General features: G+C 38.5%; 1 protein-coding gene across 9 annotated transcripts in view; it reads left to right on the top strand.

The window, feature by feature from the left end:
* The first annotated feature begins 433 nt into the window (after nucleotides 1-433).
* The window catches only part of Cep295 (centrosomal protein 295), a 44,391-nt gene continuing 27,598 nt past the window's right edge, over nucleotides 434-17,226 (top strand). For 5 of the 9 annotated variants that reach the window (XM_031345949.1, XM_031345944.1, XM_031345941.1 and 2 more), the window contains exons 1-7: nucleotides 434-647; nucleotides 3,629-3,759; nucleotides 5,271-5,471; nucleotides 6,573-6,697; nucleotides 7,485-7,578; nucleotides 12,647-12,742; nucleotides 15,679-15,819. In XM_031345949.1, the coding sequence (XP_031201809.1) occupies nucleotides 530-647; nucleotides 3,629-3,759; nucleotides 5,271-5,471; nucleotides 6,573-6,697; nucleotides 7,485-7,578; nucleotides 12,647-12,742; nucleotides 15,679-15,819 (906 nt within the window). In that variant the 5' untranslated portion in view covers nucleotides 434-529. Of the gene's footprint in view, nucleotides 648-3,628; nucleotides 3,760-5,270; nucleotides 5,472-6,572; nucleotides 6,698-7,484; nucleotides 7,579-10,720; nucleotides 10,772-12,646; nucleotides 12,743-15,650; nucleotides 15,820-17,226 lie in introns of those variants that run through there. The other 4 variants (XM_031345943.1, XM_031345945.1, XM_031345947.1 and 1 more) reach the window with 4 other exon arrangements.

The raw sequence follows: 17,226 nt of genomic DNA, 5'->3' as shown, positions 1-17,226 counted from the left end.
CAGAATTTCACGGGTATGTAGTTTATCATCTCTCTCTACTGTAACCGCAATTGGTTATGCACCAAAGTGCTGGGTTAGATATTAACCGCTTTCTTGATATTGTTCATGGGTTACCGTGGTGATTGAGAACGAAGTACAATGTGCACTTGGTGGGAAGTTCTTAAGAGACTATGTGAAAAAATAGATGTATAAATAAAGGTAGCCTGAGTTGTCTCGGTGTTAGAGTATAGTATGTGAACTGCACTTCCTGGTCCAGATTCCACACATCCTTCTTCAGGTTCTGAACCCAACCCAGGATTGACTGCCAGCAACAAAACACCACAGAGCAAGTAGGACAAGACCCTGACAGTTGAGAGGAATAATGGCCTGTTGCGCAAGACTGCGCGTGCGTGCCTGTGGGCGGGGCCATGCGTGCGCTGGGCTGGAGGTGGGCGGGGGCTTGGCACGGCGCGGCCTTCCCGGTGGCCCCTGCGGAGGCGGGCCCAAGGCGGTTCCCGCCGTCCGATCCCGCCATTGGCGGGCCGTTTGAATGGCGGAAGTGACGAGGGCCGAGCCATGGCTTTCCCGCAGGTCCCCAAACGGCTGCTGGGTAGCTGGCCGAGTGCGGGTGCCTGTGTGTCGTGAGACCCGACCACACACGCTGTCAGGTGAGTGACCGAGGCCCGTCAGGGTTCTTCCAGCAGGGCGCGAGCCGGCTGGCGAACCTTCCGGCCCTTTAAACCGCCCCGAGGCCGGTCCTGCAGAGAGCTGGGCCTTTCTGTGGCATCCGCCAACCGTAGCTCTTCTGGTACTCTTCTGTCTTAAACTCAGCTTTGAAAAAATGGCAGTCCCAGCCTGGAGTGTTAGTTCACCCTATAATCCCAGCACTTGGAAGGCAGTGCTGAGGCAGGAGGAATGTCTCGAGTTTAAGACCAGCCTAGGAAACAAAGACAGACCCTGCCTCAAGAAACTACAGATGCGAATGGTTGTCGTCAGTCTTATATTCGGCGTTTCGGAAGTAATTAAGCCACACATATAGTACAGCCACGTGTGGTGGCTATTACTCCCCTTACAGGGAATAAAGTTAACAAGACCCAAGGGATTTGAAACTTGCCTTCTGCCTTCTGCTAATGAATGGCAGTGTTGACTTTCGCATCTACATCTACTACTAATTTTGTGATTATTGTATATCAGATACTACCTAATCTTTAGAATGAACTCTATCAAGGTAAGTCCTACTGTGTCCATCATTATTGGACACTTAAAACATAGAACTTAAAGAGTCCATGTGGATAGAAATGGCTAGTGAACAAACCAGGTAACAGGATTCTACCTAATAGGTGTAGGAGGAATACTTTTCTCCTATGGAAAACAACTTACAATATTCCTCTCTTGGAGCCTCACCCCTCCTTAGGAGTTTTTTCTTAAGAATGTCAGTGGGGTGTATTGGAAAAGGTTTTCAAGTCAAGCAATTACTACTGTTTGACATTTGTACTCTTGGATTTAGACATGACTGGGTCTGCCATGTAGAATGTATATGAATTAAATCACTGTCTCTTTCAGTCAACCCTGAATTATAAGATGCAGGACAGTTTTTTAGACAAAAGAGATGAAGTAATGAATAAGATCATACTTGTCGGGGCTTGTGAGATGGCTCAGTGGGTAAGAGCACCGACGGTCATGAGTTCAAATCCCAGCAACCACATGGTGGCTCACAACCACCCGTGGTGGGATCTGATGCCCTCTTCTGGTGGTCTGAAGACAGCTACAGTGTACTCATTTATAATAATAAATAAATCTTAAAAAAGAAAAATCATACTTGTCCTGACCACAGTTGTGATGGAGAATTCTCTGCAAAAGGTGTTGGTTTCTACGAGGTTACCCAAGCACTTCACTGAAACAGCATTTTTAGTTGTTATATTTGAGTCTTAAGAGTTTTGGGGTTTTTGTTTGTTTGTTTGTTTGTTTGAGACAGGGTTTCTTTGTGTAGCCTTGGCTGTCCTGGAACTCACTCTATAGACCAGGCTGGCCTCGAACTCAGAAATCCGCCTACCTTTGCCTCCCAAGTGCTGGGATTAAAGGCATGCGCCACCACCTCCTGGCCAGAGTTTTTAAAACTATAGCTACTATCAGTCATTAAGACCCTGTCTACAAAAGACAAATAATAATGAAAAACTGAAGGAGAAGCTGTCCCTATATGAATATAGTCTATATTCTAGGTAAGATGAGTAAATAAAGCTCTTTCATAGAGGATAGCTCCTTAGCAGCGTCTGAGCTTAAGCTAGCTTCACAACTGTAAATAGCCAGTAATAAATTTGTCTACTTTATCACTGTAAAGAGGCCAAAGACATGAGTACTCATCTCACATAAGATCATGGCGTGTGGTGCTAAGTGTATACTTTTTGGTAGTGGTGATCATGGGAACAGGTTGATAGCAGAATGACTTGGAAAGAGTTTCAAATTACACCAGCTCTTAAACACCACATTCCTCTAGATAAGAGCATGTAAAGAAAAATCTAAGTTCTAGAGAAGAGGAGTGGAGTTGTAGCACAGTGGAAGCATGAGCATGTGCAAGACCTGAAACTACAGAGACAGAAAAAAAAGTATATAGAGGACATCAAGGACACCCAGACTTAGCAATAGAAGAATAGATCCAGGAATCTAAGCACTTAAGCCATTATAATTATCCTATAGGGATTTTTAAAAATGATCATTCAAAAAAGAAGTATCCTGGTAACTTTTATATCACCTTGACACAAGTTAGAGTCATTGGTAAGAGAACATTCAATTGAAAGCATGCTCACGTAAGATCTGCCTATAGTCACATCTGTAATACAATATCTTGATTAATTATTGATGTGGAAGGGCCAGACCCATTGTATGCTGTGCCATCCTTGGGGAGGTCATGCTGGATGGGATAAGAAAGAAAGTTGAGCAAGCCAATGACCAGTGTGTTACCATGGCCTCTGCATCAGCTCCTTGCTTCCATGTTTCTGCCATTTGAGTTCCTACTGACTTCCCTTACTGATGGACTATTATGTGGAAATACATGCTGAAATAAAGCCTTTGTTCCCAAGTTGCTTTTGGTCATGGTATTTTATTGAAACAATAGAACCCCTAACTAATACAACATATTTGTAATTTTGGGATCTTTTAAACAAAGCCCATGGGATTGATAATATTCCATGAGATTTAATGGTGCTAAGTGATCAAATTATGTACAGCAAACCAGGGGCCCCTAAAGTTGCCTTTTTATTTTTATTAGGTACAGGTTATCAGTGTTAAATTGTACTTGTGAAAACATTTGTTTGATGCCAATATATCTTTTAAATGCTTAGTAAACTATAGAAATGCCAAGACAGGAATAAAGTAAGGTCTGAACTATTGTCAGTCAGCTATATATGGGGACAGATTTGCAAGGCGTTCTCCTCACTCTTCTTTTTTCTCATCCATCTGACAACCAGTAAACTAAAGAGCAGATTCAGAACTGTAACTAAGTTGGACTTTGTTTACCTGTATACAGTAAATACATATTACCCTTTAAATATTGAAAATAGTAACATGAAGTTTTAAAATCATTTTTTAATTGTTGCCATATTTCAGTAATATATTTTGTAGACATTCATCTGTTTATTTCTCCTCAATTCAGATACTTTATATTTAAAATACTCAGAAATGAAAAGAAAGGTAATGAATGCAAAACTGAGATTGAGCCCTAATGAAGAAGCCTTCATTTTGAAAGAAGATTATGAAAGAAGACGAAAATTAAGATTGTTACAGGTATCATTTACTTGGAATTTAAATTTTTTGTCTTCCTTAAATCATTCATATATTTTGGATTAGATTATTATAAACAAAGTGCTGCATTTACAAGCTTTTTCTATCCTTGAAAGAGTCCTGGTTCTTGCTTATTTACATTTGAAAAATAAGCTAATAAGTATATTTGAGAAAAATTGAAAGATATTGCTTAACTCAAATATTGAAAAATAGTTCTTTAAATATCTCTGTATTGATAAAAAAATTTATTCTTTGATAATTGTATATGTAGATAGAATATATTTAAATCATTATCTACCCCTCTCTTCTCCATTTTCTCCCTATTTTCTCTCATATTTTCCCTATTTTTTTTTATAACCCAGAGTTCATTTAATTCTGCCTGCATCTACATTGTGCTATCCATTGGAGCATGGGCAGTTTACTATTGGACCATACTGCTGAAGAAAACTGTCCCCCTGTAGCCGTCAGCTCCCAATAGCTCTGTAGCTAGGGTGGGGTCTCATAAAGCCTCCCTCCACTCAGCAGTGTTGACTTACTTGATCTTGTGTCAGCAAGATCCATGCCTGCAACACTTCTGTTATGTCTACAAGACATTATTTTGCAGAAATCTTCCACAGTTTCTGGCTGTTAAAATCTTTCTGTCCCATTTCTGAGTGGCACATAGTTGGTGAGCACTAGAAAAGGAAGCTCAAAAAGAATTTGGAAAAGACTATTGGAAAAATGAAACAGACTTATTAATATGAGCATCTAAGACAAGTTTATTAGGAGAGTTTAGATTTCCCTTTCTAGCAGTCTAAAGCTTTTGTGAGTCATGTAATAGATTCCTACCTAGAATCAGAGGCAATGTACTCTAGAGAAGGAGCTCCCATCTAACCTTGACTGTGAAACTTGTGAAATCATTTTACTCTTAGCATCTTATGTGTTATTAGAGATAGCATAGATAAAATAAGTTTTTTTTGTTTTGTTTTTTAAGAATTATTTATATGAGTATACTGTAGCTGTTTTCAGACATACTAGAAGAGGGCATCAGATCTCATTACCGATGGTTGTGAACCACCATGTGGTTGCTGGGAATTGAACTCAGGACCTCTGGAAGAGCCATCTTTCCAGCCCCATAAGATTTGATTAAGTAGTTTTAGAAATACTCTTGAGGGCTGCTGAGATGACTCAGTAGGTAAAGGTATTTTAGTGTCAAGCTTGGCAATCCAGGTCCTCAAGCAGGGAGCCTCATGCAGGTTGTCTTCTGGCTCCTGTGCTATACCACACACACACACACACACACACACACACACACACACACACACACAAATTAATGCAATAAAAATTTTCTAAATAGCCTCTCCCTTTTTTTTTCTCTGTCAGTGCAACTTTTTGCTAGCCATAGTCTATGTCTAATGAGTAGTTAGGAAAATAATAGATCTGAATAGAATTCATTTTCATTCTTATTCTCAGTTAGATTTTTTTAAATGTTTAAATCCCCTTCATGTATTTTATATGAAATACTCATCTTTCAGGTTCGAGAACAAGAAAGGGGCATTGCCTTCCAGATAAGAGAAGGCGTAAAACAGAGGCGAAGTCAGCAGGTTTCTCATTTGGCTGAGGAGCTAAGGGCAAAATGGGAAGAAGCACAAAGCCAGAAAATACAGAATTTGGAAAAACTATATTTGGCAAGTTTAAGACATATGGGAGACGGACATCGACAGGCTAAAGAAAATGTAAGTGGTGAGCTCATCTGATCACTGATAGAGACAGTGTGGTTATATTAAATTGATTTATTGAATGCTTGCATGGTAAACATGTTTTAATGTGTAGAACTGGGAGAGGCAAGCTGACCTTTATTTTTTAAATCAGTTTATTCTACCATGAGAATAATGGTGTATCCATTGTTTTGTAAATCATGCCAAGCACAACTTTCTTCTTCTGATTAATAATAATTTAACATTATTTCTTCCAGTTCTTGCCTGTATAAAATGATAGTAACGTATGCAGTCAGAAATTGTTCATCTCAAGCAGTTTGGACCCATTCAGGGGACTAAATTCAGATTTCCAAATTCAAATTCATTCCTGACACCTCTAAATATGTATAAATATACATTTGTTTTTCTTGATGATTTTCCTAAAGGCAACACAGAGTTCAGTGTTTTCAGATAATTCCTTGAATATATTTGATTTGCTTACTGTGATTTATGGTTAGAAAATAGTAATTTGGCCAGGCATGGTATACATGTGTGCTTGTAGTCTAAAACTCAAGAAAAGAGACAGGAGGACTTCCTTAAGATCAGAGCCAGCCTGGTAAACATAGTGAGTTACAGGTCAGTCAAAGCTACACAACAGAACAAAATAAAGAATAAAGGGGACAGGGGAAGAAGAAAAGAAATGTTACCTTGTGTATTTGTACCAGCAGTCCTAAGTTCTAACTTTTTTACTTTTTTACCTTTTTGTGTCACTGGTGGCCTGTGTTTAATCATTTTCCCAAGCCTAACTCATTTGAATGACACCCATATGATTTTTGAAGGCCAGAGAACCAACTGTATTGCTATACATTTGCTATTTTATTGTTCATCTCAAGCAGTTTGAATATCTCAAAATATTTTATTGGCTAATTTAACCCTGTGCAAATTAGCTTGCTATTTTATGTTTTTATAGGCAGTTAGATGTTTAGTACTGTGGCATGGTGGTGGTGGGCCCATGCTTTGGGAGATATTTGTGTACTTTGGGAAGAGATGATGGAATTGCAAGGTAAGATGTTGATGTTCTGTAGACACATTTCTGTTCCTCTTGTATAACATGAATTTTTAAGTAGTATATGCTTCTAGGAACCTGACCTGGATGCTCTTTCTCGGCGGGCAGCAGAAAGAAAAGGAAAAGCAGAAGTGAGGCATAAAGAAGCCCTAAAAGTGCAGAAAAATCAAAAAGAAATGTTAATGAAACAGAAAACAAGGTGACATAATAACTTGTACCATATTCTCAGCTGAAATCATTGTGGAGGGTGTGTGGAAGGCTGTGAAAGGCAAATGAAAGGTTGTGCATCCACGGCACTCTGACCTGTGCTCACTAATTCAGTAGGGGATGGTCTTACTAGCTGAGTTTCTGAAGAAATGTGTGGACAGTTCAGACGTAACATCAGCCAGAAACTGTCTTTGATGTAAAAACTAAGTAAAAAGTTTTGTGTGATTGAGAGCATTACAGAGGTCTTAGGACAGGGTATGGTGGCACGCACCTTTAATTCCATTGCTTGGGAGGCAGAAGCACAAAGATCTTTGTGAATTCAAGACTAGCCTGGTCTATACATATTGGGTTCTAGGCCAAACAGGGTTATATAGTGAGATTGTCTCAAAACACATGCCCATACACAGGCACGCACCTACAATTGGGGACTGGAAAGCTTCAGTCATTAATGACTTTTGCATAATGTTAGTGGTCTGTATTGGTCATTTTATACAGTGGCCTATCTTTAACATTTCTAGTTCTGCTTTTATTGTAAAAAACTCTCTGACCCTCTCAGCTGACCCTCCTGTCTTTATATAAGCCTCTTGTAGCTGGTAAACACATGTTCAAACATGTATGCTTTGTCAAGCAGCAAACTGGGTGTGGACTCACCTAGAAGATGAGTCTCTGGCTTTATGTTTTTAACTTTGTACTGATACCAAGTAAATACATTTCTGGTCCTTTTGGTAAAAACAGGTGTTACCTGAGAGACTAATTGGTGGCATCTCTTGTCTTTTAAGGCACATAAAAGCTCGAAAGGAAGCAGTGCTTGTGGAAAAACAGAGATCTGCTAAAATGGCCAGGCTGCCACCGCCTGTCCCATCTCCCTTTGAGGTGAATTGCCTAGAGCTTTGTTTAAACGAGTTTTAATTAAATAATATATGAGTATATATGGAGTATTTTAAAATCCTAGATACTGTTTTAACTATTAATACTTTAATGTATGTCTTTAAGAATTGTACAAAATAACAGTACTGACATTTTACTCAGTGTTACCTACCCTTGTTGTTCTCATATGTGTTGAGTTTTCCCCAGTGATCTCAAAACAATTTGTTTTTGCAAAGCATAGTGGTTTTGGTTTCTTTCATGCTACTGGCCATTCTGCTTTTTACTTCTTTATAACCTTTATTGGCCAAAAAGTTACACTAGTTGTTCTATAGACAATCTGTATGAGTACTAGAATGGATGAGCTAGCTTATACTTATATTCCCCGAATTTGTGAAACTGAGGCAGGAGTGTAGCTATTAAGCATAGTAAGGCTTTGTTTCAAAAGAAAAAAAAAAAGAGGAAAAAAGATTCACTTCTCTTATTTAGCATTTTGTGGTCATTGGAGTGACTATAGAGATGACTGTCAAAATTAGTTGGTTTATATAGAAGCTTTTTTTAAAAAACATAAAAACATAATACTGGTATGAGGATCTCTATCATGTATTTGTGTGCATATGAACAGCGTGAGTGTCAGGCTCTGTCAGCTCCCTGCTCTCACTGAGCCATCTGTCATAACCCAGTGAGGCCCAGGTGGAAGTGTCCTGTTTCAACTACTCCCCCAGGACCATACAAGAAATTAAAAGGGCAGGCAGTATTTTAACCCATGATGCTTTTTTTTCTTGCTTTTATTATACTTTCTAGTATTTATAAGCCAGCCTTTAGCTTCTTGAAGAAGAATGCTTTTCAGAGTGCTGGATGGATAGAATTATCAGTTCCAGGCGAGCAGATTTGTTGTGTTGTTTTGTTTTGTTTTTTTCCTTTTTGGTTGTGGTGGTAAGGTCTCTTTCATTTTTGTGAATATCATTTTGGAGATATTGGATTTTATTATGCTACACACAACTATTGTAATTATTCTTTTTTAACTTTCTTGGAAGTTCATGTCCCCTTCATTGAAGGGAAGGCTCTTCAAGCTGGCTCTGTATCCATGTTTCTCAAGTGCTTCTTGGGTCTATAACCCAGAAAATTACTCTGGCTCCCTGTGAACATATACAGCCCTACTTCTGGATCTTCAGCGCACCTTGCTGTGTGTGTGCCTGCGAGCACTTGCACACACGTGTTGTTTATAGATAGATATATAGCTCTGATAAACTAAGAAGATCTGGGTGATTGTAGTCTTTTTTTTCTTTAGTTCTTTTGAGACAGGGTTTCTTTATGTGGGCCTGGGTGTCCTGGACCAGGCTGGCCTCAAATTCAGAGATCTACCTGCCTCTGCCTCCTGAAGGCTGGGATTAAAGGTGTGTGACAGTACTCTTCAGCTAGGGTGATTATATTATTGTTTGGTTTTAAAAAAAAAAAACATGTTCTACGGTAGGTTTTTTATTCACACTTATCCAGGTGTTTGGGAAAGAACAGTATCTTCGTTTTGAGCTGGTTGTGAGTTTGTGGTGTAAAAGTTAAATAGGACTTTGGTAGAGTTTTTGAGTCCCTTGAGATTAATGTGTACCACTTAAGGATGTGTTGTATATAGAATGGAAGTGTGTCTGTATAACCATTTCTCCAAACATAAAACTCAGATACTGAGAAATCTGAGGAAAGAAATGCAAACTGTTTAGGTTTCTCAAAATTTCTCAAGCATCTTATCTTAGCTAGGCATGAATCCCTCATTCCTGATCTTTCCTGCAGGAAGATCAGGAATGCAAGGCCAGTTTTGCTTGCACAGCAAGTTAGAAGCTAGTAAGCTAGTAGACTATGTGAAACCCAGTCTTGAAACACCAAGCAAACAAACATAAAACAAGGCTTCTGTTTATATAATCTAAAGAAAAAAATAACCATTTTGGATACACTAGAATTTTACCCAAGAACAGTTCTTAGGTTGTGAGTGGGCACTACTGCATATCTATGGTTTTAGTGTGTCGTATTTATCTACCATAACAGCCATGCAAAGTAAAAGTTATAGCTGTTTCTCATGTTAGGAAACATGAAGATCAAGTGTTAACTAACCTCAGTAGAGAACCAGAGTTTATATCAAGGTCTGACTCTACAAGCTCAATCACCTTTCTCTTGTGGCTCTTAGTTTCCATGAATCCCCTTCTTTTCTTTTTTTTTTTTTAAAGATTTATTTTATTTATGTGAGTATATTGTAGCTGTCTTCAGACACATCAGAATCCTATTACAGATGGTTGTGAGCCACTATGTGGTTGCTGGGAATTGAACACAGGTCCTCTGGAAGAGTAGTCAGTGCTCTTAACCGCTGAGCCATCTCTCCAGCCCCTGAATCCCCTTCTTTAGACTTCATTAAGGTAAACTAGTCAGGCACTAAGATTGCAAATGTGAACAGCCGTAGTGTTGAGAGCCTCAGTGGCGTGGGTTTTTTCGGTTTTTTGGGCTTTTTGTTTTTGTTTTTCTCTGTATAGCCTCAGCTGTCATGGAACTCACTCTGTAGACCAGGCTGGCCTCGAACTCAGAAATCCGCTTGCCCTGCCTCCCAAGTGCTGGGATTAAAGGCGTGCACCACCATCGCCCGGCATACCATAGTGTCTTATGTGGTATCATGCACATTTAAAAACTGGTTTGTTCTTTTTTTTTATTATATGTAAATACAGTGTAGCTGTCTTCAGACACACCAAAAGAGGGTATCTAGTCTCTCATTACAGATGGTTGTGAGCCACCATGTTATTGGTATTTAAGCTCAGGACCTCCGGAAGAATAGTCAGTGCTCTCTTAACCCCTGAGCCATCTCTCCTGTCATAGATTTGTTCTTTTTTAGATTTTTGGTTTTTGGGGGGTTTTGGGGGTTTTTTGGGGTTTTTTTTTTTTTATGTTGTTGACAGAGTTTCTCCATGTAGTCCTAGCTGTCCTGAAACTCACTATGTAGACCAGGCTGGCCTCAAACTCAAAGATCCTCCTGCCTCTGCCTTCCTCCTGCTGGGAATATAGGCATATAACACCTCTGCTGGGTTAAGGTAATTAGTTCCTGATTTTTATTTTTGTTTGTTTGTTTGCTACAGGGTTTCTCTTGTGGCTTTAGCTCCCCTGGGACTTACTCTGTAGACCAGACGGACCTCGAACTCATAGAAATCTACCTGCTTCTGTCTCCCAGGTGCCAGCACATGACCTTTCCTGTTTGCACTGCCTTTGGAGATAGCACTAGATGCAGGGGGAAAAAAGAGACTTGTTTTATGTATGTGTAGTTATGGGACTTGTCATAGTTGAATATTTCATCTCCCCCAGTCTCAGATACTGCTGAGCTCTGCTTTTAGCTTGTACCCTGATGATTTAAGTCCAGTGGTAGCTTACTGCAGAGTATTACTCAGACTGGAAGCTAGGCATTAACTGAGCAATTTAAAATCATTTACAAGTCATTCTAACAATACTGACAGTACTAACTGACTTGACTAAACTCTAAATTCTAGTTCACTGGAAGTTGTGTTTTAACTAATAATGATTGGTGATAATTTAAATCTCAGGAGGGGGTCCTTCCTGTTCGTTTTCCCCACTCTTCAATGTTAAAGCTGTGTCTAATCATTTCTCAGTTATACTTCTCCCTCTGCGCTTGTCAGTGTTACTGCCTTGTGGTTTATCAGGTGCTTTCTCAGACACATTGTGATTCCCACAATAATTGTCATCATGACCATGCGACATAGAAATAGCTGTGTGCCTTCTTTTCATAAGAAAGCTGAGGGACAAAGCCAGGTGCAGAAAAGACTCAGAGAAATTGTTGGCATTTCTCTATGAAGAGACTTTTATCAGGTTACATACAGAATGTTAATTCATTAAGAACTCATTTTTAGAAATGTTACTTTGAAGAAAGCAGGGGTTGTTACTTTATTTTATTTTCTGTTTTATTGCAATGCCTAGCTTATATATGGTGAGCACTCAGAAATCCATTTTTTAGTATAATTGATTTAATTACATATCGATATATAATAAATCGTAATGGCCTGACTATTTTTATGCCAAAATAACAGAAACAGGGAAGTAGCTTATTTCATCTATTTGAGACTTGTGGAATTAGTGTGCTTAAATATTAGCTAATGTTTCCAGACCAGAACTTAATTCATGATGAACGGTAGTAGAATTTTTGTGATTAGTTGTGCTCTAACTTGATTTGGTGTGTCTTATAATTGAAAGTGCTCTCAGTTCTAAAGATGAAGTCAGTGAAGGAGCACCTGCCTATTATGTGCAAGACCCGGGATACAAGTCCCCAGTAAAGAGTGTGGGGGTGCTATAGCAGAACTAAGTGTCTCTTTAAATAACTGAGAAGTTAGAGTGAACTTCTGAACTGAAATAGAAACACTGACTATATTACAGATATCTAGAAGGTATTTGAAGAATTAGAAGATCTAGTATTTTTATTAAAACATGAAGTAATTTAACTTTGAAAAAATTTTTCATTAAGTAGATTTTTAACAACAGTCTTGTTAGTGCATTTCTGTTTCTAATAATGCAGTGCAATAGGCAAAGTAATGCATAGAGAAAAGATTGTTTCTCCAAGGCTAATGGGCTGCATCTGGTGCTGGTCTTCTCACCGGCAGTCACGAGTTGATGGAGAGTATCAAAGCTGCAAACAAGTAGATTTAAGCAAACTGGCTTTTATAGCAGATTCACTTTAGAAACAATTAGCCTTGGGACCATTAATCACTTAAAAGGATTAATCTGTTCATCACAAGAACTGTCCTTGTCACCCCTGCAGTTTTTACCTTGTTCCCTCCTAGCATCTTCTAGTGGGGATTAAAATAAAACAGACTTTAGAACAAACTATAGCTAGATTAATACACACTTTTGTGGCAGTGCACACTGTAATCCCAACACTCAAGAGGTTGAGACAGGAAACTTGCTATAAGTCCAGGCCAGTCTCAGGCTACATAGCAAAATATTGTTTCCAAGAAAAACCCAAAATTTTACTTTTTTTGCATTGAATCCTCTTTTAATTGAAATTGTAACTCTAACTGCGTGTTATTTCCTATTTTTCCAGAACATTGACGTAAACAGGATTCCTTCATTGAAAACCAACAGTTCCACCTACCATCATATTTCCACCTTTGTGAGTAGACAGATGGATACAGAGCAGGTGATTAACTTACTGTTTGTTCATGACCTCACCTGTGTATTTCTGTGATCACTCAGTTGAGTTTTATCTTGATTCTGTGTCTGGTGTGGCCAGTTCTCAAAATTTGAACAATCCGACTAACTACTCTAGAGAACACAAAGCCTTCTAAATGTGCTTTGAATTTTCGTGTCAGATATATGGTGGTCCTATATAATGGAAGAAATCCATGACTTTGTGACTGTCTTTTAAAATGATAAATATATTTTTATCATACATAGTACAAAATATGCTTCATTATAACATAAAGTGGATTTTAAAACTTGTAGTCATAAAAGAATAGACTCTGTAGAAATGGAACTTTGTATAGAAGGTAAACTAGGAAAAACATCAATGATCCCACTACCAGAAAACAAAATGATTAACATTATATGAATTACAGTCTGTTTTTATGTATAAATGTGTACACAAACATTTAAAAATAGTTGGGTTGTTTTGTTTTTTTTTAATGTTTATGGATGTTTTGCTTTGCATGTATGTCTGTGTACCATATCACATGCCTGGTGCCTGCAGAAGCCAGAACAATCTGATCTCCTAGAATTGGAATTACAGACAATTGTGAGCTGCCATAGAAGAACTGGGAATTGAACCTGGGTCCTCCAAAAGCATAGCCATTGCTATGGTGAACCATCTCTCCAGTCCCTAAAAACATGATTTTTAACAGCCCAATCATAGTTCAATCTTATCTAAATAATAGAAACATAATAATCTTGGACATTATATCTACATCTGATTGTATATTAAGAATAGATTTCTGCCAGGTAGTGGTGGTTCACACCTTTAAGCACAGCACCTGCGAGGCAGAGGCAGGTGGATTTCTGAGTTCGAGGCCAGCCTGGACTATAGAGTGAGTTCTAGGACAGCCAGGGCCACACAGAGAAACAGACTTTAGAACAAACTATAGCTAGATTAATACACAATTTTGTGGCAGTGCACACTGTAATCCCAGCACTCAAGAGGTTGAGACAGGATTGAGATTTCTAGAGGAGAAATTATTGCTTCCAAACTACATAGCATTTGCTAAAGTTAATTAAACTGCTTTTTATAAAGTACCATTCGTGTGTGTGTGTGTGTGTGTGTGTATTTTCTGTAGATTGGATGTAGTTGTCTTCAGCTACACCAGAAAGAAGGGTATCAGATTCCATTACAGATGGTTGTGAGCCCTATTCTGGTTACTGGGAATTAAACTTAGGACCTCTGGAAGAGCAGTCAGTTCTTTTAACTGCTGAGCCATCTCTCCAACACCTCTTTAGTGTTTGTTTGTTTGTTTGTTTGTTTGTTTGTTTGAAACTATGTCTCAGTTTGTAGCCCTGGCTGGCCTGGAACTCACAGAAATGCACCTATCTCTGCCCTCTATGTGCTAAGATTAAAGACATGCACCACCATAACTAGTCCCTTCTCCATAATGCGTACTTCATTGTTTCTAGATTAGACATAATTATCATTCCTGTTGTATGTTTTTTTGAAGTTTTTTCCTCCCTCTTAAGAGTTTAATTTATCAAAATTGACATTCTGCTTTAAATTCATATTCAAGAGGGGAAGAATTCCATAGGAACTTTTTTCATGAAATTTCATGGCCTGAATAGAGTGAAGTGTCGTTTTAATAGCTTATTTTGTTTAATGTTCTGTGCTCATTATAATTTTTATTTAATCTATTTTTGTTCTGCCTGGCATTATTTAGATTTGCAGAAGTATTCTCTGTCTCAAAAGAAGCTTATTTAGTAGGCTTAGTTGATTTGTGTAATTCTTCCTGTTCACTGTCGGTCTCTTCACCTCTTTGTCTCTGTATTTGGGGACTTTGTACCTTCTTTCTGTGAGACAGTGTTTCACTTTAGTCCATACTGGCCTCAGACTAAGTATCTGAGTACAGAGATTGCAAGAGTGAGCTACCATGCCCATTCCGGGATGATTTAATCTTATGTGTAAAGTTAATGTTTTCATTAATATTATTTCAATTTATTGATAGAATTTGATCATATAAAGAACAAGGTTTTCATTCAAAATGCTGCATATAATGATGAAGACATGGCTCAGCAGTTAAGTGTTGACTGCTCTTATAGAGTACCTACACCCACAGTAAACTTCTCATAACCAGCCTTAACTACAGCTCTAATAAATCAGATACCCTTTTCTGGACTTCCAGGGCACATGCACATACACATAGTTAAAACAAAATAAATGTTAAGTAAAGCGTATGTATTTGAAAGTAAAAATTCAGATAAGAGTGGCAAGTTGTGGTAAGTGACATACTCACTGTTTCTACATGAATTCTAGGAAGCTAGGGTTATGTCTAAGTCATCATTCTGGCCTTCTTAGTTGAATCAGCATTGCCATTTAGAGGAATTTCTTAAAAATCATGGAGCATGGCTGGGCAGTGGTGGTTCACACCTTTAATCCCAGTAGCAGGTGAATCTCTGTGAGTTCAAGTCCAGCCTGTTCTACAGAGAGAATTCTAGGACAGGCATGGTTCCACAGAGAACCTTGTCTTGGAAAACCAGGGGGAAAAAAAGTAATATCTTTAAATAGACAACAAAACCTGATGTGTTTTTAAATATATTTATAAGACTTTATACTAATAATTTGGTCATTTTATGGCTGGGTATTTTGGTAATTGTAGACATTAAAAACTTTACTCCCAGGTGTGTTGGTGCACACCTTTAGTCCCAGCACTTGGGAGGTAGAAGCTGATGGAGCTACACAGAGCTACACCGAGAAACTCTGTCTTGAATCCCTCCCCAACCCATCCCTCCACATTGTACTCCCCCCAAAAAAAAACCTGTTTTACTATTTAATTTTATATAAGTAGAAAGAGTTTTCTATTAATGACATTGTTTTTTAAAGCTATTTCTTTGTTTCACACTTCCTAAAAAAGATCTAAAATTGTGTTGATTGACTGCTAGCCAGATGCTCATTTGGCTGCTGAAGAAGAAGCTAGACGGGTGGAAAGACTACGAAAACAGGCGGCACAGGAGAGAATGGAACAGTTTGAAAGGGCACATGTGCGGGGATGCCAAGCCATGAAAAAGATCCACTTGGCCCAAGTAAGAATCGCTGTCCCTGTGACTTATGACTGCTGCTGATAGGCTGGTTGGCATTGTAGAGCTGCTTAGGGAGTAAGTTCAGAGTCCTAGAGTGTGAATATAGTAGCTCATTGTCTTTTTCTGTTGCTAGGATAAAATACCCTAAAGAAAGTAACTTAAGGGTTTCTTTTCCCTCACAGTTTAGGTGCAGTTCATCTTGGAGGGCAAGTGAAGGAAGCAGAAACAGGTCATACTACACCAGTAAGGAACAGAGCATAAATGCCTGCAGCTGCTCAGCTTCCTTTCACATACAGTCTAGCACCCAACCAGGGAATGATGCCACCCACAATGGGCAGGTTTCCTCAACCTCAACACAAGATAATTCCCCACAGGCATACTCAAAGGCCCATCTCCCATGTGATTTGAAATGTTGTCATGTTGACAACATTAACCGTCACATAGTATATTAGTATGGTTTCATTAAAATATCCCAGGATCCTTTACCATCCTCTTTTTAAAAAGATTTTTATATTTTAAATTTTTAGTTACATGAGTACACTGTAGCTTCAGACACACCAGAAGAGGCAGCGGATCCCATTTCAGATGGTTATGAGCCACCATATGGTTGCTGGGAATTGAACTCAGGACCTCTGGAAGAGCAGTTGGTGCTCTTAACAGTTGAGCCATCTCTCCAGCCCTGCCATCCTCTTTTAAGCTCAGGTTAGATAAAGCTGTTTTCATAATGTATCTTTGTTTTACACATTTACTGAAAAGATTAATCACTTTTTTGATGTAGTAGTTTTTATTGCATTGTGTTGTGTAAATCTGTGCAGTTGATCCATTAAGCATTTTCTGAGCAAAGCACTTACCGGCCTCTTGGAGTGTTGACTCTAAGGTAGGCTCATGTCCTTGCTTATACTTGTAGCACAGCATGAAAATGGTTTATCATGTAGTATGTTTCTCTTTACTTTCTGCGTTTAATTACATTTGTGCATTTTAAATACCCAGCACCTTAGGAGAGAATTTTTAAGTGCTCGGTTGAACATTTAATGCTTATCCTAAGGAAGTTTACTTGTATAGTAGGGTTTAGATTGTGACCTCCTCCTTCACATTTTTAGCTTTCATAAGATGGAAGTGAATTATGACTCAGTTAACTGAATGTCTGAGTTTTTAATCATTGTCATCTAAGACTTAAACCTATGATAAATAACAACAGAAACTGAGGAACAGTTCTAAGTTGAGTCTGTCTTTCCATAAAAGCTTCCATAAAGTGTTGAATGGCTATGGAAATGAGCTTCCACAGCTTGCCTGGATTTACCTCTGTATTATTGATCTGCTTAGGTCACCCTCTGAGCTAAGTTTTATAATTTGTTTCCTGAGGACTGCATAAAGCTCACAGAAACATGCATGAAGTTTTATAAATTTACC

This window comes from Mastomys coucha, unplaced genomic scaffold (genome assembly GCF_008632895.1).
Source record: "Mastomys coucha isolate ucsf_1 unplaced genomic scaffold, UCSF_Mcou_1 pScaffold23, whole genome shotgun sequence".
NCBI lineage: Eukaryota > Metazoa > Chordata > Mammalia > Rodentia > Muridae > Mastomys > Mastomys coucha.
Note: the sequence above shows the minus strand (reverse complement) of the source record. Positions and strands in the feature narration are given on the sequence as shown.